The sequence below is a fragment of the Pseudopodoces humilis genome, chromosome 5 (assembly GCF_049639895.1).
Source record: "Pseudopodoces humilis isolate 2021_Gansu_Grassland_sample_001 chromosome 5, ASM4963989v1, whole genome shotgun sequence".
NCBI classification, from domain to species: domain Eukaryota; kingdom Metazoa; phylum Chordata; class Aves; order Passeriformes; family Paridae; genus Pseudopodoces; species Pseudopodoces humilis.
In genome coordinates, this window is record NC_142204.1 from 71,768,418 (window position 1) to 71,789,893 (window position 21,476).

The window sequence follows — 21,476 nt, forward strand, 5'->3', positions numbered from 1 at the left end:
CAAAAACCAATGGAATTTTTCCCCACAGGAGGCACAAATCCACAATTCCATCAAAACAAGGGTGAGATCAGGGAATTCAGACAAATCAATTCAAATTTTCCTGGGGGAAAAAAAATCAGTTTTCTCTGAATTTCCCTGTCACTCAGATTTGGAATGCAGCAAAGAATTCCCACTTGGAAAAAACAAGAGAAAAGCAGCTTTTAGATGGAAATTCCTAAATGCCATTCCATAAAATCATATCTGAGATCCTTACAGAGCTGCCAATCTTTTATTCCCGTTCCCCAATGGAATGGGAAATGATTCTCTGGAGGCTCCAAAAATGCTGAAAGAAATGGGAAAGGGAAAATAAAAACTTGAAATAATCGTGTTAATATTTTTTTTAGGTTGATATTTAATTAATTTGTTTATTTAATAAATTAATTAATTTAGGTCAATGGTTTTGGGTTGATATTTTATGTATTTTATTTATTTAGGTTAATATTTTGGGTTGATTTTCATTTATTTAATAAATTGATTTATTTAGGTTAATATTTTTAGGTTTATATGTTATTTATTTAATAAATTTATTTATTTATTTAGGTTAATATTTTTAGGTTGATAATTAATTTACTTAATACCTTTATTTATTTATTTAGGTTAATATTTTTAGGTTGATATGTTATTTATTTAATAAATTTATTTATTTTTTTAGGTTGATGTTTTATTTTGTTTATTTATTTATTCATTTATTTAGGATAATATTTTTAAGTTACTATTTTATTTATTTATTTAATAAATTGATTTATTTAGGATTTTAGATTTAATAGATTTATTTAGTTTTGTTAATACATATGGAGTTGCTATTTTATTAATTTAATAAATTTATTTATTTATTTATTTAGGTTTAATATTTTATTTATTTAATAAATTGATTTATTTAGGTTAATATTTTTTAGGGGTTTTTTTTAGGTTTTATTTTTTAGGTTTTTTATTTTTTAGGCTTTTTTAGGTTGACTTTTTTTTCCTCAGTTCGAGGGGAAGAGGCACTGAATGAACTCATTCATGACTCCAGTTAAGTCACTGGAAACCAATGAGTTTATCTTAATTTATTTCCTAGGAGATTATTCAGGAAAAAAGTAATTTTGTCAGGAGTTGGATGAGTTCCCACTCAAACAGGACGTGCCAGGAAAGATCACTCTGCTCTTGGTGTCCTGCCCAAAATTATTGTCTGGGCTGTTAAACCTGGCTCAGCAGCACAGGAAGGAACCAGGATTAAGTTTAAAAATTAAACTAAAAATTAAATTAATTAAAAAATTGTGAATTACCCCAGGAGCTTTTGGAGTAACTCCCCAGATCGTGGATTAGAATAGAAGCAGGAGAAGTGAGGAAAATGGGATGGAATTAAGCAGTTTTTCATCATCAGATTCCAAAAATACTGTGAAAAATCCAACTTTGGATAGAAAATTCAGATTATACCTTTGTGCTCCAGCCTCCTCAAGGTCACTGCTGCTGGATTTAGCAGGATACAGGCTTGGATCCTGTTTTTATCCTAAGGAATTGCCTGTTTTCCTTCACATAAAAGCATGAAATGGTTTTCCTTGCAGGATGAGGAGGAGAATTCCAGCATTCCCAACCTGCTCAGTGAAGGCAGCAGCGGCTCCTCCAAGGGCAAAGCTGCTCCTATGGATTTGAATTCCAGTTTATTCCATTCAGAATCATATTATATTATTGGTTTTTCGTAAATATTATAATGAATTTTATATGTATAAGGTTAGAAAACTTTTGTTGTATTAATATAGTTTATTTTTGTTATTGATGAAACTTAAAAATAGTGGTATAATACACTTATATGTTAGGCTATAACATGATATTAAAGCACAATTTTATATAATTTTATAATGTTTATATAACCCAGAGACTGAAAAGACAGTCAGAGACCCCCCTGCATTCTTAAAATTATCTTTTCCTCCAAGATCTCTGAAAGAAAGATTTATTTCACCCGTTATCAGATGATATAAAACCCAGTGGCACCAAGAAGATTGATTTATTGGGAAGGGGGAAAGGTAAAAACTAAACAAAGGAACATCAAAAACTTAAAAAGAATGTCTGAATATGTATGAGAATTTATGGATATGTAATAGGGTTCTGTTTTTAATGGACAATCCTTTGTTAGTAAGGCGAATGCAGAGACACCCAACCGTATCTGTATATTTTACTTTATTTTTATCTCCTAATTGTCTTTCTATTAAACTTTTAAAATTCTAAAAAAATTTATGTGAACCTCGTTTTTCACACTGCCAAGGCCACATCCACAAGGTGTTAAATCCCTCTGGGAATGGGGACTCCTGGATAAATCTTTCCAGGAATTTTCCCAATATCCAACCTAAACCTTGCCTGGCATAACTTGAGGCATTTTTTTTTTTTGCCAAGGGGCTCTAATGGTTGGTGTGTTATGAGAGTTATGTGTGAGTTACACATGATTTACCTGAGAATTACGAGGGAATTATTTGAGATTTACACGGGAGTTTCTTAAGAGATTAATGGAAATCCTTTCATTTTTTGCAATTGGGCTCAATGCTTGGTTTGCCTTAAAGTCTGTTAACTTGTTAAGATTTGAGTTACATGGGAATTTATTTACTTTATTACCAAGGAGCTCAGTGGTTGGTCTTTCACGGGAATTAAACGTGAGTTACATAAGAGTTACATTCGAGTTACTCGTGCCTTACCCAGCCTTTACCAAAGGCCCCAGAGGGTTGGATTGTCACACCTATTCCATGTGAATTCCACGTAAATTCCATGTGAACTCCATACGAGTTCCCATTTCTTCCCCAGAAGCTCAAATTGTTTATTAATCTATTTATTTCTCTCTCTGTCTCTCAGCGGAGCCTCACTCCCCTCATAAAATAGTGACGCGGCTCCTTTAAGATGCGCCCTCATTCAGGCCCCGCCCCTTCAGTGCGAGGGTGGGGGTGTGGCTTGGCGAAGCGGAAGGCGCCGGGGTTGATTGACAGAGCCGCTGCCCAATCAGATGGCAGAGAGCGGGACGGGGGGCGGGGCTTCCGGCGGGGCGGCTGAGGCGGCGGCGCTCTGAGGGAGCGGGAGCGGGGCCGCCATGATCAAGAAGTTCGATAAAAAGGACGAGGAGTCCGGTACGGGGGGGCTGCGGGTGAGGGGAGGGCGGCTGGGACGAGGAGGGGACTGAGGAGGAGGAGGAGGAGGAGGAGGGGGAGGGGGAGGGTTGAAGGCTGCTGGGGTGACAGCAGCGGTTCAGGTAAGGGGGGTGCTGAGGTGAACGCGGGGTTGAGATGAGGGCGCTGAGGGGATGCTGAGGGTGAGGGAGATGCTGAGGTGGGGAGGCTCTGGAATAGAATTCCCAGAGAAGCTGTGGTTGCTCCTGGATACCTGAAAATATCCAAGGCCAGGTTGGAGCAAGCTGAGATAGTGGAAGTTGTCCCTGCTCGTGACAGGAGGTGGAAGTGAATGATCCTTAAATCTCCTTTCAGCCCAGCCCATTCCATTTTGCGCTCTCTCTTCTCTCACAGCTCAATAAATATAAAATACAAATACAGGGGTATTTGTGCTTCAGCTGTAAGAAGTGACTGCCAATATTTCTCCCTTCTGGTGACAAATCCAAAGGATTTGCTCCCCATCTGCAGAGCTGGTTTCCAGAGAGGATTTTATCCCCATCTCTGCTCGGTGCAGATGTTTCATCCCTCAAAGAAAAAAAGGAAATAATTTTATGTGAAGGCCAGTTAAATAGCAAACAATTTTCTTCCTCTCCTTTTGTTTTTTTACCTTTATTCTTTCTATAACTCTGAATATACCACTTAAGAAAGTGAATTCAAAGCTATTGATGGCCAACATCAGTTATTCAAGGAGAAATGTTTCGAGGTGTTTTTTTTGGTAAAATTTTGGGGCTGTTCTGCACGTTGTGACCTTTAGGGGTGTGTGAGGATAATTTCCTCAACTGAGAGGTTTCTTTTTCCACAGGTAGTGGTTCCAATCCTTTCCAGCATCTGGAGAAGAGTGCTGTGCTCCAGGAGGTAGGAATAATCACAGGATAATGCTGTTTAATTAATTATCTTTTCATTCAGGAAGCGTTGCAGAACGCTTGTGGGGAAATGTGCGTGGCTAAATTAATATAATTAATTTCAAATCACAGAGAGCGTAAATAAATTAATTTTATCCACAGGTAATGAGGGAGTTTTTTAGGGTCAGTAGATGCCACGTGGCTTCTGCCTTCCATGTGGACATGTGGCATCTCAGGGGGCTCTTCCTGAAGAAAAAAATGTTTTATTTTGAGGCATTTTTGCCCGTTCCAGATGGCAAAATGAGTTCTTTGTGCTTTGTTCAGATTGCTGCAAACTGAAAGATGCAAGAACACATTCTCTGAGACACGTATTTAACATAAATAAAAATTACAAGCTTGCTTGTCTGGAAACAGATTAATTTAATTTTGATGTTGAAAGAGAAATAATTATTATTGGGATATATTCAAGCAAAATTTCTGTTTTATTTCCAGGCACGGCTCTTCAATGAGACCCCAATAAACCCACGAAGATGCCTTCACATCCTTACCAAGATCCTGTACCTGCTGAACCAGGTAACTCTTAGGATTCCTCTCCATCCAGAGTTAATATTTTTTTTAGCAGCAAAGTTGTTTCCCACCTCTTCTTTCCACAGAGGGGAAAAACCCCTTGGGAAAATTCCATCCCTGGAAGTTTAGAATTGTGGATTCCCTGGGAAGGAAAGGAGGAAAGGGAAGACTCCAAGGGAAGATTCCTGTTGTGTGGGAGGGAATTAGAAAAAAAGGAGCTGGATAATGCTCGTTTTTCCTCTCTGCCAATTCCAGGGTGAACACTTCGGAACCACGGAAGCCACGGAAGCTTTTTTTGCCATGACCAGATTGTTTCAGTCTAATGATGTAAGGAACTGAGGGTTTGCCTCTCCCTGCTTCTGTCTGGGCTTGCAGGAGCTGCCAAACTCTTGGGATTTTTGGGATGTGGGAGGCAAACGTTGCACAGGGAGAGCTCTGGAGGCAAATCCTGGTTTGGAAATAAAGGGCTGAATAATAACATGTGGTTATTCTGTGGGTTAGGGGAGGATTCTGAGTTAATTACTGCTGTAAAAGTGGGGGTAATTACAAAGCCTGAATTTACAAATCAGCATCACTTAATGGTTGTTGCTTCCACTTGCAAATCGCACATCTGCTTAATTCCAAACAGAATTTGAAAATTGCCTGCAGATCGATCTCATTGAGGCAAGGGATGAGAACCCCCTAAAACTCATGGAATGGTTTGGGAATTGAATTTGGGAATTCAGCTTCGGGCTCAGCAGAGTGTAAAGTCCCCCTGTGGTCTCTTCTGCAGAGTGTGAGGGCTCAGAGCAGTGTGATGGGGATCGTTAATTTTAATTAGAAATGGTTTGCTTGTTAGAGATTTGTCCAAGGGAGGTGCAGCTGTTCAAAGATGTAATAAAATCTGTGGAAGTACAGAGTGCTGGGAATGATTCTCATATCCACATTTTTAAAAAGTATTTTTTAAAAAGTATTTTTTAAAAATATATTTTATGTATTAAAAAATATTTTTAAAAATCTATATATTTTATAAAATATATATTATATAAAATATATAATATATATATAATATATATTATATATATTATTTTTAAATATTTTTATCTATATTAAAACATATAATTTTAAAAATATATAAAATATATGTTGTAAATATATATTTTTAAAAATATATTCTAAAATATTTATTAAAATATAAAGTTTACTGTTTTCAAAGACTTGATGTCAACACTCCACATTTCTATTTTTTCTTTAATTTTTCTATTGCTTCTATTTTTTTTTTACAATAAAGTTATTTTCAAAGCTTTTAGCTGATAATTGTGAGGCTTTTGAGCTGCATCACTTCTTTGATAATTAACACAGATTTTTATATTGGTTCTTATAATTTTAGAAAATATTGATGTCTTACTCTTTTGATTTGTTTGATAGCAGGGAGTTTGGCTCTTGTCCAGCCAAACTCCCTGCTGGATATGTAATTTTACACTTAAAACTTCCAATTGAAAATGTAATTTTATGCTTAAAACTTCCAATTGAAAAGAATACATTTTGTTTAAAAGCTTACTTTTAAAGTGAAATATTTAATCTTTAAGGTATTTATCTTTTCAACCTTCTAATTACCTCTGAGCTTCCTCCTTTTCTGCACATTTCCACAGCAAACCCTCAGAAGAATGTGTTACCTCACAATCAAAGAGATGGCAAATATCTCCGAGGATGTCATCATTGTCACCAGCAGGTGGGACACCCCCCAGAACCCAGGATCAGCCTCTGGAAAATGGGACTGCAGCTCCAGGGGTTTCCTAAGGGTGTTGGGACACACAGCACCTCTCAAATGTTATTTTGTTCCCACTCTGGGGGGGAAATTCACTTGATCAAATGGGTGTTACTTTGTTTTCTTGTATCTTAAGGTGTTTTGTTTTTTTTTAAATTCCTGTTTTGTCGTAACGAGGGCTGTGACTTTGCTGTCAGAGCAATTAAAGAAAAGCAGAGCAAAGCCCAGTTCATTCTCCCACTGAAATTTCAATTTTTTTGACTGCAAAAATAGCCATTGCAGCTGTTGCAAGAGGAAAAATTGGATCTGTTGTTGCATGGCTGAACAGCTTTAGAAATATGTGACAAACTGAACTTTGTTCCCTGTTTCTAAATCAGAATTCCTTGTAGAACAAGCAAGAGAATGAGCCAAACAAACCAGGCAATACCACGAATTTTATATGCATTTTATAACTCTGCATTTCCCCAGGTTTTGATGTTAATAACTCTCCAATTAGATTATTAAGAAGTTGTTCCTAAGCAGAACCAGAGCAGCTAAAAGAGGTGAATGTCACATAAAGACTGAGACGTGGGGATATTCCACAAGTGTTCACAGGATGTTTTTGATGGTTTCAGTTTGACCAAAGACATGACAGGCAAGGAGGATGTCTATCGAGGCCCGGCCATCCGAGCTCTGTGCAGGATCACTGATGTGAGTACACAGGCATCAAATCCCAAAACTCACTTTCAATTCCCAAAACTGCTCTCATGAGGGATGGGTTTTACAGCAGTCATGCAACTGCTGCTTCATGGAGGGCTGCTCGATGTCCTGTGCCATTTCTGTGGGGCTGGAGCACTGGGAATGTGCAGCTGGAATGTTTGGGAGCTTCTTTTTGATCTGGGATTGCTCTGCTCAATGCCCTGTGCAATTTCCAGGAGCACTGGGAATGTGCAGCTGGAATGTTTGGGAGCTTCTTTTTGATCTGGGATTGCTCTGCTCAATGCCCTGTGCAATTTCCAGGAGCACTGGGAATGTGCAGCTGGAATGTTTGGGAGCTTCTTTTTGATCTGGGATTGCTCTGCTCGATGCCCTGTGCCATTTCTGTGGGGCTGGAGCACTGGGAATGTGCAGCTGGAATATTTGGGAGCTCCTGATCTGGGATTGCTCTGCTTGATTCCCTGTGCCATTTCTGTGGGGCTGGAGCACTGGGAATGTGTGGCTGGAATGTTTGGGAGCTCCTGATCTGGGATTGCTCTGCTCGATGCCCTGTGAAGTTGCCAGGAGCACTGGGAATGTGCAGCTGGAATGTTTGGGAGCTCCTGGTCTGGAATTGCTCTGCTCAATGCCCTGTGAAGTTGCCAGGAGCACTGGGAATGTGCAGCTGGAATGTTTGGGAGCTCCAGTTTCTCATCTGAAACGGCTCTGCTCAATGCTCTGCGGGTTCTGTGGGGCTGGAACACTGGGAATGTGCAGCTGGAATGTTTGGGAGCTTCTTTTTGATCTGGAATTGCTCTGCTCAATGTCCTGTGCAATTTCCAGGAGTTCTGTGGGACTGCAGCGCTGGGAATGTGCAGCTGGAATATTTGGGAGCTCCATTCTCTGTCAGGAATTGCTCTGCTTGATTCCCTGTGCCATTTCTGTGGAGGTGGAGCACTGGGAATGTGCAGCTGGAATATTTGGGAGCTCCTGATCTGGGATTGCTCTGCTTGATTCCCTGTGCCATTTCTGTGGAGGTGGAGCACTGGGAATGTGTGGCTGGAATGTTTGGGAGCTCCTGATCTGGGATTGCTCTGCTCGATGCCCTGTGAAGTTGCCAGGAGCACTGGAAATATGCAGCTAGAATGTTTGGGAGCTTCTTTTTGATCTGGGATTGTTCTGCTTGATGCCCTGTGCAAATTCTGTGGAGTTCTGTGGGGCTGGAGCACTGGGAATGTGCAGCTGGAATGTTTGGGAGCTCCAGTTTCTGTCAGGGATTGCTCTGCTCAATGCCCTGTGCAATTTCTGTGGGGCTGGAGCACTGGGAATGTGTAGCTGGAATGTTTGGGTGCTCCAGTTTCTGTCAGGAATTGCTCTGCTTGATGCCCTGTGCCATTTCTGTGGAATTTCTGTGGGGCTGGAGCACTGGGAATGTGCAGCTGGAATGTTTGGGAGCTTCTTTTTGATCTGGGATTGTTCTGCTTGATGTCCTGTGCAATTTCTGTGGGGCTGGAGCACTGGGAATGTGCAGCTGGAATATTTGGGAGCTCCACTTTCTGATCTGGAATTGCCCTGCTGGTGATTTTCTCACTAACCCTCCATGACCAGCCCTACCTCACAGAATAAACTCCAGATTTTTCCTGAGGCCCCTTTAAAAGTGGATTTTTTCCCTTTCTGCTGTGTTTATGCTCTTCCTGCAGCTCATCCACACTTCCCTTTTTCCCCGTTTTCCCCTTCCCAGGGTACGATGCTCCAGGCCATCGAGAGGTACATGAAACAGGCCATTGTGGACAAAGTCCCCAGTGTGTCCAGCTCTGCACTGGTGTCTTCCTTGGTGGGTAAATTTGGTAAATTTCACAGGTTTTTGTAAATCTGGTGGTTTTTTTCAGGCTAGGAAGGTGAATCTGCTGTGTTTGTTTTGTTTTTTTTTCCTCTGAGGTGTCTCTTTGTCTTTGACTGGAAAATAAGAAAGAAAAAATCTAAGGAAAAAAAATAATCAAAAAACAAGAAAAAAAAACAGATTTTCCTTTCTCTCCTCAAATTCCTTTCTTAACATTTGAGTACATCAATCATAATGATTTCTAGTGCAAATTTTTTAGTGCAGCCTAGTGCAAAGTGCTCCTATTTCTGCAGTCAGTGTAAAACATGAATTTATCTGGGGATAAATGAAACCAGGATTATTTCTGCTCAGAGACTCCAGGAGGGCCAGATGAAGGAACCCACTCTGATTTCCTCTCCCTTTTTGAGGAGAAAAGGCTGGGAAAGATCTCATTAATTAATATTTTTATTAATGGAAGTGGAGAGTGGTAGTATGAGACCGAGACAGAAGGAAATGCACAATTTTTAGGGGTGTGGGATAAAGAGTGGCTGGGAAACTGCTGTGAGCTTGTCCCCAGTCTCAATTTATTTTACAGCACATGATGAAAATCAGTTATGATGTGGTCAAAAGGTGGATCAATGAAGCTCAGGAAGCAGCTTCCAGCGACAACATCATGGTACAGGTGTGTTTGAGGCTGTCCCTAAAAACTCTGGTGGGGCTTAGTGGAATTCTATGAGTTCTTAAGAAAAAAAGTCTTTATGTAATCTTTTATGTAATTTTATGTAAATTTTATGTAATCTTTTAAAAGCAAAAATTGTGATTTGTGGTCATTTTTTTCAAAAAAAATAATGAATTTTTCCATGATGCCAGCACAAGATTCTTAATTAAGAGCTGACTTTGGAGTTCTCTTCCCTTTTTCCTGCTAAATTTTTGGTGGTTGGAATGCTGCTGCCCATCCCACAGTGGTTGTTGCAGAAGGGAATTGAATCAGAGTGCTCAAAAATCTTGGGAAATTCTCTCACTGCCTCCCAATGAGGGCAGAAAATTTACCAGGTGCAAAAGGTGAACCCAAATATCATTAAGATCTCCACAAGAGCAAAATTTTTGCACAGCTGTTGCAGACATTTATGGAAATGGAATTATTCTGTCTGTTCAGAAGATGGAATTATTCTGTCTGTTGCAGGCTCATGGTCAGAAATATTCTGTAAAAAAATCAGCTTTGTTCTTGCCCACTCAGCAGCTTCATTAAACCTTGCAGGAAATTGGTTTTATTTTTTTTTTAATCAGTTTTATGGGGGGAAAAGAAAAACAAAATAACTTGGCAAGGAGCTAAAAACGTTTCTTTGTGCTTCCAACAAAAAGACCTGAAGGATTTTTGTGAGGAAAGCTGTCATTTTGGGGCCTTGGGATATCCTGGGTGTGGAGTTCATTAGAAATGCTGGAATTAGAAATTATTGAAAAATTCAAAGCTGAAACCTTTGAAGTGATGATATTTAATTGTGGGGGGGAGAAAAGGAAATAAATTAATTTGTGGCTCTTTGGATCTTTAGGAATAGTTGAGAGCGGACAGAGAGGGCAAGGAAACGTTGCAGGTCTTTGCAACTTGTCAGGAAACTCAGCTGAGTTGAGATTAGAAGGTATTTCTGCCAGGAAACAGCAATAATTACCCATTTCTGCAATAATTGCCCCTCTTTTGATGTTTTCATGTGGATTTTGCAGCTGTACTCAGTGCCTGCCCCTCTGTTTCCCATCCCCTAGTATCATGCTTTGGGGCTGCTCTATCACCTTAGGAAAAACGACCGCCTGGCTGTCTCCAAGATGCTGAACAAATTCACCAAATCCGGCCTGAAATCCCAATTTGCCTACTGCATGCTGATCAGGATTGCCAGCAAACTCCTCAAGGAATCCGAGGAGGGGTAAGGAAGGGGCAGGATTGAAATCAAAGAAATTAATTAAGGTTTGGAAATGGCAGCGGGATTTTTTGGTGGAAATCTCCACAGAGACACAACTGTAGGGATGGGATAATGCATGGGATCAGTTTTAAAGGGGTTTTGCAGCCTAAAAGATCCTGGGATCGTTGTGTTTGTAGCCAGGAAAGTTTTGGACTGGATCTTAAAGGGATTTTTTCAACCTAAAAGATACTGGGGTCTTGTTTGTAGCCAGGAAAGTCTTGGATTCAAACTTAAAGGGGTTTTCCAACCTAAAAGATCCTGGGATTGTTGTGTTTGTAGCCATGGCTGTCTTAGACTCGAACTTAAAGGGATTTTTCCAGCCTAAAATCTTGGGATTGTTGTGTTTGCAGCCATGAAAGTCTTGAACTTGATCTTAAAGACTTTTTCCAACCTAAAAGATCCTGGGATCATTGTGTTTGTAGCCATGAAAGTCTTAAACTCAGTCTTAATGGGATTTTTCCAACCTAAGAGATCCTGGGATTGTTGTGTTTGTAGCCGGGAAAGTCTTGAACTTGATCTTAACAGGATTTTTCCAACCTAAGAGATCCTGTGATTGTTGTGTTTGTAGTCAGAAAGGTCTTGGACTGGATCTTAAAGGGATTTTTCCAACCTAGAAGACCCTGGGATCGTTGTGTTTGTAGCCAGGAAGCTCTTAGACTGCATTTTAAAGGCTTTTTGCAGATCCTGGGATCGTGTTTGTAGCCAGGAAAGTCTTGAACTGGATCTTAATGGGATTTTTCCAACCTAGAAGATCCTGGGATCATTGTGTTTGTAGTCAGAAAAGTCTTAAACTCGATCTTAATGGGATTTTCCAACCTAAAAGATCCTGGGATTGTTGTGTTTGTAGCCATGGCTGTCTTAGACTCGAACTTAAGAGGATTTTTCCAGCCTAAAATCCTGTGATATTTGTGTTTGCAGCCATGAAAGTCTTAAACTCGATCTTAAAGGGATTTTTCCAGCCTAAAATCCTGGGATTGTTGTGTTTGCAGCCATGAAAGTCCCCTGTTCGACTTCATCGAGAGCTGCCTGCGGAACAAGCATGAGATGGTGATTTATGAGGCTGCCTCTGCCATCATCCACCTGCCAAACTGCACTGCCAGGGAGCTGGCACCTGCTGTCTCAGGTTGGTCACTGCCCTGAAAACAGCTGGAACAAAGAAATTGAGAGAAAATCCAGCAGAATTCCAATCCCCAAAGCCTGAATTTCCTGCTAAGCTGGGGTTAAAAAGCCATTTAACCCCAAGTTAGAGGGTTTCTGGATGAGATCCCTTTTCCATCCAGAGGTTTTGATGAATGGAAGCAGAGGTGGCACGAGGTGATGTTTGTCTTCATCCAGCTGCAGGAATTTGGGATGGGAGGGAATCATGGAATGGTTGGGGTCAGAAAAGACCTTCAAGCCCATCCAGTGCCACCCCCTGCCGTGGGCAGGGACATCTCCCACTATCCCAGGCTGCTCCAAAGCCTTCTCCAACCTGTCCTTGGACATTTCCAGGGATGGAACCACCACATTTCCTCTGGAAAATCTCTCCTCCAGCTGGAATATGCAGCTGGAATGTAGAGCCAACTGTATAAAACCCAAAAAAGTGGGATTAAAAAGTGAGATAAAACCCCAGGAGTTTATTTCTAACCTATGTGAACCTCCTGATAAATTACGAGCTGCATGAATATTTAGCAATGCGTAGTTGGATAGTTGAGATATATTAAATTTTCTACTCTTTGAAAGAAGCCATATCTTTTGTTGTTTTTTGGGTTGGTTTGTTGATTTTTTTTTTCTTCCCCAGTGTTGCAGCTTTTCTGCAGCTCCCCCAAACCCGTCCTGCGCTACGCGGCCGTCCGGACCCTCAATAAAGTGAGTGCTTCAAAACCTCCAAACAAAACCTTCATTCTCTGAGATCAGTGCCTGATGATGTGTTACCTCAAGCTGTCCTTGGGATGGTTTTATTTGGAATTATTCCAGTGCTGGGGAATTGGTTTTTCCATGCTAGATTTCCTGGTGGAGCAGAAATCTTCCCTGCTGTTCAGGCTGTGCTTGCTCATTTCTGGATGGCTGTAGTTTGATAATCTGTGAGCTTTCAGCTGGAATCCTGGATATTTAATATTACGAAATCCACATGAAGGAAATATTCTGATTTCAGAGCTGCACAACACACCACCAAAAACCCCTGACTGTCAAACCCACCAGAAAATGAATTTAAAATGAATTTTAAATTAATTTTAAATTAATTTTAAATTAATTTAAAGCCCTGCACCCAAAATCCCTGAGCTCCCAACGCTTCCAACTCCGGGATGCTACAACTCCCACATAATTTTGGGATTGCATTCCTTGCAGGTGGCCATGAAACATCCATCTGCAGTCACAGCCTGCAATCTGGACCTGGAAAACCTGATCACGGATTCCAACAGGAGCATCGCCACGCTGGCCATCACCACGCTGCTGAAGACGGGCAGCGAGAGCAGCGTGGACAGGCTGATGAAACAGATCTCCTCCTTCGTCTCAGAAATCTCAGATGAGTTTAAGGTGTGCCTCTGCTCTTTCCAGCTGCAGGGTTTGTTTTTTTTTCTCTCATTTTTGGGTTTTCTCCCATTTTTTGGTTTTTTTTTTTGATGGATTTTTTGTTGTTTGTCGACGCTTTGGTGGTTTTGCCTGGCGGGGTAAAATTCAGGAGGTACTTTCCAGCTGTAAAAATATCCTGGGTGAAAAATCCATCCTTTGTTTTATTGTTTTTTATTGTTTTATTGTTTTTTATTGTTTTATTGTGATTATGATATTATCCTGAATATTATAGATAAAAATATCCTATCCTTCCTGCCACCGCTCTAAGAAAAGAAAAATATCATTTAGTGCATTCCTGCTTCCTGTGCAATATCCTGCAAATCTTGTACTTCCTTCTGGTTGTTTTAGAGAGGAAGAAGGGTTTTAAATGTTCTTTTTTGGAGTTTATATCACATCAGTCTTGATGCATGGGTAGGAAGCTGTGCTAATTATAAATTTCTACCTAATTTATAAGTTTTCTAGTGATTAAATTGGTAATGAATTGGTTCAGGATGGTTCTGTTGTTCTGTTACGTCGTGAGGAGCAGAGCTCTGCGAAATCAGTCTGCTGAAAGTGGTCTTAAGTCTTTGTTCTTATGAGAATAATTAGCATTAGGTGAGTTTGAAATTGTGAAGAGTTTAAATGACAAGAATTGAAATTGGATCATGATAAGGGAAAGAGGAAAGAGGAAAAAGGAAAGGAAACAAAAGGAAGAAAGGAAAGGAAATGAAAGGAAGAAAGGAAAGAGGAGAGGAGAGGAAAGGAAAGGAAAAGGGGAAGGGAAAGGAAGAAAGGAAAGGGGAAAGGAAGAAAAGAAAGGGGAAGGGAAAGGAAGAAAGGAAAGGAGGGAAGGAAAGGAAGGAAATAAAGGAAAGAGGAAAGGAAAAGGGGAAAAGAAAGGAAGAAAGGAAAGGAGAGGAAAGAGGAAAGGAAAGGAAGAAAAGGAAAAGAAAAAGCTTTGAGTTAAAACATTTAATCCTAAATCCCATTTTTTTTTTGCGGAGCCACGCCTTGCATCACCCTGGCACAGAATCATTCCACACTGACCCTGATTTTTGTCCTTATCCATGGATTTTATCAATCAAAGTGACAGCAGGAGATAAAGAATCTGCATTTTTCCTAAGGAGATCAGCAGGTGACCCCCATCCTTGTGTGTTTTCCTGCAGGTTGTGGTCGTGCAGGCCATCAGTGCCCTGTGCCAGAAGTACCCTCGGAAGCACAGCGTGATGATGACCTTCCTCTCCAACATGCTCAGGGATGATGTACGTGGGACACTTGCTCCAGGGAGGGATTTTGGCAGGTTTTTGGACCTGCTTGGTGATGGGAAGGGTCTCTTCTGGCAGTGGGTGCACAGAGAGATGGGGCTGAGTGATTCCAGCACCTGGTGGGGTCAGGCCTGTGTGAAATGCTCAGGATTTGGTGATGCCTTGGAGTGGCTCCCTGGAGCAGAGTCTGATAAAGAGAATAAAATGGGTGTTTATTTTATCACCTGATGCTGTGAGAGGCTCCCTGGAGCAGAGGCTGGGCAGAGTTAAAGGAATAAAATTGGGATTTATTAAAGGTGGCACCTTGGGCAGTGCAAGAGCGCGGCCGAGGCTCCACCCAAGGTGGACTCTGAGTCAGGAATTTCACACTTTTATAACTTCTGGTCCATTTCCATATCGGGGTTAATTGTCCAATTACAGCTTCAGTTAATGAATCCCCATCATCCCAGACTGCTCCATCAATTTGCTGCTGGTTAAACTTTCTGTGCCTGAAGCTGCAGCAACTCCTTGGTTCTGGGTCTGGAACAGGATTGTTGTATCTGATAATTTGTTGTATCTTGAAAATCTGTTTGATGTGTCTGAGCTGCGAGGAGAACTCGCTGACACTTTGTGAAGCTCAGAGTTACGCACTAAAGCAGCGCAGAATCTGGAAAATACAAAAGCCAAAGCTTAAGGCATCACACCTTGGGCAGTCAGAATCCCTCCAGAGGCTGCAGCCAGGATGGACGATGGTCACGAGTTTTGCACACACTTATAGGTTTGGTCCATTTACATATCAGGGATTAATCCTCTAATTACAGCTTCAGGTGATGAAGTAATTTACTCCAAGTTTCCCCCCCCCCAGTTCACTTTTGTTTACATCTCTCAGGGCCTGAGGCTGTGAGGTGTCCTTGAGTTTCAGGCCTAGAGAGGAATTGTTTTGTCTGGATAAAACAGGAGAACAGCAGCTGACAGGCTATGGAGTTTTAGAGTTATACACTAAAGCAGTGCAGGATCTGAAAAATATAAAAGCTAAAATCACAGAATCACCAGGTTGGGAGAGACCTCCAAGATCGAGTCCCACCCAGCCCCAACCCCTCAACCAAACCACAGCACCCAGTGCCACATCCAGGCTTTTTTAAACACATCCAGGGGTGGTGACTCCACCACCTCCCCAGACAGAAAATTCCACTCTTTTATCACTCTTTCTGTAAAAATCTTCTTCCTAATTTCATAAATCCAGCCTGCATTTCCCTTGGTTCAGCTTGAGGCTGCCAGCACTGCCTGGAGAAAGAGCCCAACCCCTCAAAAAACAAATCTCAAATCCTAAGGCATCATTAATGCCCTGTGAGATCACCCAATCCACCCTTTTTTTACCCCAATTTGTACAAAGTCTCGTGTTGGAATCTGAGGAATCTTATGTCTGACATCCAGAAAAACACTGAATTTCATACAACATGAAATTAATGAGCATATTTTCATGGTGATACATGAAAACAACTGTTAAAGTTAGAAAAGCTAAAAGTGTGAGTGTGTAAATTAGAGTTTTCTTAAGTCACTGAGTGAAAAAGTTAAAGTTTAAACTAGTTTAGAAAATAGAAGACAAGATGGAGAATTTAGAATATTGTTTCTTTTCCTTCTTCTTTCTTAATTTTCTTCTTCTAGAGGTTTTTGGGTAATTGCAGGTGATTGGACAGAAAATGTCACAGTGCAGCACACAGGTGATGGATCATTGGGTCATTAAGAAAAATAATTAACATGTCTATTGTTAATTGAGTAAGAATAAGTATAAATATAAAAGAACTGTGTAATTTGGGGCCATTTTGTGCTTTTCAAGCCAAAGTGAGCCAATGCTTTGGGGGTTGAACTTGAGCAAAAAGGGTCTGGGGAAAAGCTACCAAATCTTTTGATTATATATGAATAAACATGAAAAACAGGAAGTTAACGACTCTTTAGAGCATCTTGAGAAAAACACAACCCTGAAGAAACCAAAAACCACCAGCAACAAGTAGTAATAGTTCAAAAAAAACACCAAAACTGAAACTTTTTTTAAAAAATTGTTTTTAGTTTCTTTTTCTCATTCTGCTGCACTTCTTCTGTACTTCTTTTTCTACTCCTGGATTTCTCAGTCTCCTCCTCTGAGCTGAGCTCTTTGGGGATATTCATGGGGAGTTCTGTTTATCTTAGTTCTCTGGGTCAGAAGAAAACTCCAGAGCTCGTTAGGATCTTGTTTCTCTTGTGTTTATTTGTTATCACAAAACTTGGCAGGTCTCTCCAGACTTTCTGCACAAGTTTAATTCATCTTGTCTCTTTGGCTCATTTCAGCTCTGATGGCACAAAATGGCCCTGAACTATGCAGTTCTTTTATCTTTATACTTATTTTTATCCAATTAACAATAGACATGTTAATTATTTTTCTTAATGATCCAATGACCCATCACCTGCCTGCTGCACTGTGACATTTTCTGTCCAATCACCTGCAATTACCCAAAATCCTCTAGAAGAAGAAAATGAAGAAGAAGAAGGAAAAGAGACAACATTCTAAATCTTCCATCTTGTCTTCTGGTTTTTAAACTATTTTAAACTTTAACTTTTTCATTCAGTGACTTAAGAAAACTTTAATTTACAGACTCACACTCTTAGTTTTTCTATCTCACTTGAACAATTGTTTTCATGTATCACCATGAAAACACGCCCCTAAATTTCATGTTGTATGGAATTCAGTGTTAAGCATCAGAGACAAGGGCTCACACTCTGTGTCTCAGACTCCAACAACAACAACATCTCGTTTTCCCCACGGGAATCAATCCCTGAAACACGAGGGCGAGCCTCACCATCCCCAAATTTTCCCTCCTCCAGGGTGGCTTCGAGTACAAGCGAGCCATCGTGGATTGTATCATCGGCATCATCGAGGAGAACCCCGAGAGCAAAGAGTCGGGCTTGGCTCACCTGTGCGAGTTCATCGAGGACTGCGAGCACACGGTGCTGGCCACCAAAATCCTGCACCTGCTGGGCAAGGAGGGGCCCAGGACCCCGGCACCCTCCAAGTACATCCGCTTCATCTTCAACAGGGTGGTGCTGGAGAACGAGGCTGTCAGGGCTGGTGAGTGGGGTTCTCAAACTGGAAATGAAATGTGAGCTCATTTTAGGAAGCAGGAAATAGAAAAAATGATTTTTATTTGGGTGGTGCTGGAGAACGAGGCTGTCAGGGCTGGTGAGTGGGGTTCTCAAACTGGAAATGAAATGTGAGATCATTTTAGGAAGGAGGGAATGTGAGTGGGATTTTATTTGGGTGGTGCTGGAGAACGAGGCTGTCAGGGCTGGTGAGTGGAGTTCTCAAACTGGAAATGAAATGTGAGATCATTTTAGGAAGGAGGGAATGTGAGAGTGGGATTTTATTTGGGTGGTGCTGGAGAACGAGGCTGTCAGGGCTGGTGAGTGGCTCAGTGGCTTTTCTTCAACCTGGAAATGAAATTTGAGATCATTTTAGGAAGGAGGGAATGTGAGAGTGGGATTTTATTTGGGTGGTGCTGGAGAACGAGGCTGTCAGGGCTGGTGAGTGGGGTTCTCAAACTGGAAATGAAATGTGAGCTCATTTTAGGAAGCAGGAAATAGAAACAATGATTTTTATTTGGGTGGTGCTGGAGAACGAGGCTGTCAGGGCTGGTGAGTGGGGTTCTCAAACTGGAAATGAAATGTGAGATCATTTTAGGAAGGAGGGAATGTGAGAGTGGGATTTTATTTGGGTGGTGCTGGAGAACGAGGCTGTCAGGGCTGGTGAGTGGGGTTCTCAACCTGGAAATGAAATGTGAGCTCATTTTAGGAAGCAGGAAATAGAAAAAATGATTTTTATTTGGGTGGTGCTGGAGAACGAGGCTGTCAGGGCTGGTGAGTGGCTCAGTGGCTTTTCTTCAACCTGGAAATGAAATTTGAGATCATTTTAGGAAGGAGATAATAGAAAATATGTTACAATATTATAATATAAAAGAGGGTTTTTATTTGGAAGCCTTCAGGGTGGTGCTGGAGAATGAGGCTGTCAGGGCTGGTGAGTGGGGTTCTTCTCATCCTGGAAATGAAATTTGAGATGGTTTTATGAAGGAGGAAATAGAAAATATAATATTATAATACAAAAGAATGTTTTTATTTGGGGACCTTCAGGGTGGTGCTGGAGTGCTCCTCTCCTCTCCTCTCCCAAATTCCTCATGGAGAGCTCCCCCAGAGGAAATTTTCAGAGCTGTTTAGCTGCTCTTGATCACAAAACTATTTCCATGTGGAAATACAGGAATGCTTTAATCTCTCCATATCACTGAATGATTTATGGTGTGGAAAGGAAAAGTGAAAATTTGGGGTTTTGAGGATTTGTTTATGCAGAATTTGGGCTCCTCTGACACCTCCCCGTTCTCTCTGCAGCCGCCGTCAGCGCTTTGGCAAAATTTGGAGCCCAGAATGAGAATCTGCTCCCGAGCATCCTGGTGCTGCTGCAGAGGTGAGTCTGGGGTGGCTGGGATCTTGGAATCTGCTTCCAAGCATCCTGGTGCTCCAGAGGTGAGGCTGTGCTCTGATTCCCTGGGAGCAGAGAGCTTGGAATCTGCTCCCGAGCATCCTGGTGCTCCAGAGGTGAGCCTGGGGTGGCAGGGATCCCCCTGATTCCCTGGGAGCAGTGATCTCTGCTCCTGAGCATCCTGGTGCTGCTGCTCCAGAGTGAGCCTGTGGTGGCAGGGATCTCTGATTCCCTGGGAGCAGTGATCTCTGCTCCTGAGCATCCTGGTGCTGCTCCTCCAGAGGTGAGCCTGGGGTGGCAGGGATCCCTCTGAATCCCTGGGAGCAGCGAGCTTGGAATCTGCTTCCGAGCATCCTGGTGCTGCAGAGGAGAGCCTGTGCTGGCACAGATCCCTCTGATTCCCTGGGAGCAGTGATCTCTGCTCCTGAGCATCCTGGTGCTCCAGAGGTGAGCCTGTGCTCTGATTCCCCGGGAGCAGCGAGCTTGGATCTGCTCCTGAGCATCCTGGTGCTGCTGCAGAGGGGAGGCTTTGGTGGGAGGGATCCCTCTGGTTCCCTGAGAGCAGTCATCTTGGAATCTGCTCCCAAGTATCCTGGTGCTGCTCCTCCAGAGGTGAGGCTATGGTGACAGGGATCCCTCTGATTCGCTGGGAGCAGTGATCTCTGCTCCTGAGTATCCTGGTGCTCCAGAGGTGAGCCTGTGCTGGCACAGATCCCTCTGATTCCCTGGGAGCAGTGATCTCTGCTCCTGAGCATCCTGGTGCTCCAGAGGTGAGCCTGTGCTCTGATTCCCCGGGAACAGTGAGCTTGGATCTGCTCCCAAATATCCTGGTGCTGCTCCAGAGGAGAGCCTGTGCTGGCAGGGATCCCTCTGATCCCCTGGGAGCAGTGATCTCCCACCAGGCTGGGATTTTGTCAATCCCAACCAGGGACAGGGAAAACTCTTCTCCCACTTTTCCTGCGCTGCTGGAGGTGAAGGATGGGATTAGTCACGGAAACATGGGATGAGGATTGAGTCTGAGAACGTTGCTCAAGGAAAAATAAATCACAGAGTCATTATTTTGGGTTGGAAAGAGCTTAAAACTCATCTGGTGCCACCTTTTCCGTGGATTTTCTCTTTCCACTACCCCAGGATGATCCAAGCCTCGTCCAACCTGGATCTTCCAGCTGCCAAAGCCTCCTCATCCTCACACACAGGAATTTCTTCCTCACATCCAGCCTAAATCTCTTTGAGTTTCAATTAATTTAATTAATTCAATTTAATTTTTAAATTAATTTCATTTCAGTTAATTTTAAGTAATTTCGTTTTAATTAACCCACGTAAGATCCTTGAAAATCAAGGATTTAATTAAGCCATGTAAAATTCTTGAAAATCAAGGATTTAATTAACCTATGTAAGATTCCTGAAAATCAATTATTTAATTAACCTGTGTAAAATTCTTGAAAATCAAGGATTTAATTAATCCATGTAAAATTCTTGAAAATCAAGAATTTAATTAACTCATGTAAAATTCTTGAAAATGAAGGATTTAATTAACTCATGTAAGATCCTTGAAAATCAAGAAATTAATTAATCCATGTAAAATTCTTGAAAATCAAGGATTTAAGCCCAAATCATAAAATATTAAAAATATATATAAAATATAATTAAAAAATACATATAAAAAGTCACCCTCCCCCTCCAGAACTTTTTTGACATCTAAGCATTTTTAAAACCCCCTCAAAACAAGAAAATCCCTGTCCAGATGACTCAGAAATAACATTTTTGTTTCCAGAATTGAGCATTCCCATGTCACAGATTGACATTTCACACCACACTAATGATTTAATTGAAATTAAACCCAAATTAAACCAACTCCTACCAACAGTTCTGCACAGTTTGAAAAAAAATCTGAATGATGCTGCAGTATCAAAATCGATTTATTTTTCATTTTTTAAATTGATTTTTAGCTCAGCTCTGGTGTCCCCTTGTCCCCAAACAGGTGCATGATGGACAGTGACGACGAAGTCCGGGACAGAGCAACTTTCTACTTGAATGTCCTGCAGCAGAGACAGCTGGCCCTGAATGCTGCCTACATTTTTAATGGTCAGTAAGAGCAAAAAACCCCACAAAATTCATAAAAATATAATATTAAATATTATAAAACATAAATTCACATATTTATTCTGCCCTTAGCGCTTCCCTCCAAGTGATTTATGCTGAAATTTCATCCAGCCTGGCTTTGGGTGCTGCCAGGGATTCTCTGGGAATTCTAAATCATCTAAATTTGGGAAGTGGAGCCAGGGCTGTGGTCTGGGTTTTCATTGGTTCTTCCTCTGCTGGACACAAATATCTTGATTTTTTTGCTCCATCTTTTCCAATCCAAAACGAGGATGAGGGTTGGGAATAAAAATATTTTATGTCTTGGAAATCCATGTGAGCAGAGGATTT

General features: G+C 41.4%; 1 protein-coding gene across 1 annotated transcript in view; it reads left to right on the plus strand.

Moving 5' to 3' along the window:
• The first annotated feature begins 3,030 nt into the window (after nucleotides 1-3,030).
• The window catches only part of COPG2 (coat protein complex I subunit gamma 2), a 33,692-nt gene continuing 15,246 nt past the window's right edge, over nucleotides 3,031-21,476 (plus strand). The window contains exons 1-16 of the mRNA XM_005533091.3: nucleotides 3,031-3,128; nucleotides 3,970-4,022; nucleotides 4,502-4,582; nucleotides 4,832-4,903; nucleotides 6,208-6,287; nucleotides 6,938-7,013; nucleotides 8,740-8,832; nucleotides 9,413-9,499; nucleotides 10,576-10,733; nucleotides 11,759-11,892; nucleotides 12,550-12,617; nucleotides 13,098-13,286; nucleotides 14,468-14,563; nucleotides 17,405-17,648; nucleotides 18,956-19,031; nucleotides 21,028-21,131. Coding sequence (XP_005533148.1) covers nucleotides 3,092-3,128; nucleotides 3,970-4,022; nucleotides 4,502-4,582; nucleotides 4,832-4,903; nucleotides 6,208-6,287; nucleotides 6,938-7,013; nucleotides 8,740-8,832; nucleotides 9,413-9,499; nucleotides 10,576-10,733; nucleotides 11,759-11,892; nucleotides 12,550-12,617; nucleotides 13,098-13,286; nucleotides 14,468-14,563; nucleotides 17,405-17,648; nucleotides 18,956-19,031; nucleotides 21,028-21,131 — 1,648 coding nt within the window. The 5' untranslated portion in view covers nucleotides 3,031-3,091. The remainder of the gene's footprint in view (nucleotides 3,129-3,969; nucleotides 4,023-4,501; nucleotides 4,583-4,831; nucleotides 4,904-6,207; nucleotides 6,288-6,937; nucleotides 7,014-8,739; nucleotides 8,833-9,412; nucleotides 9,500-10,575; nucleotides 10,734-11,758; nucleotides 11,893-12,549; nucleotides 12,618-13,097; nucleotides 13,287-14,467; nucleotides 14,564-17,404; nucleotides 17,649-18,955; nucleotides 19,032-21,027; nucleotides 21,132-21,476) is intronic.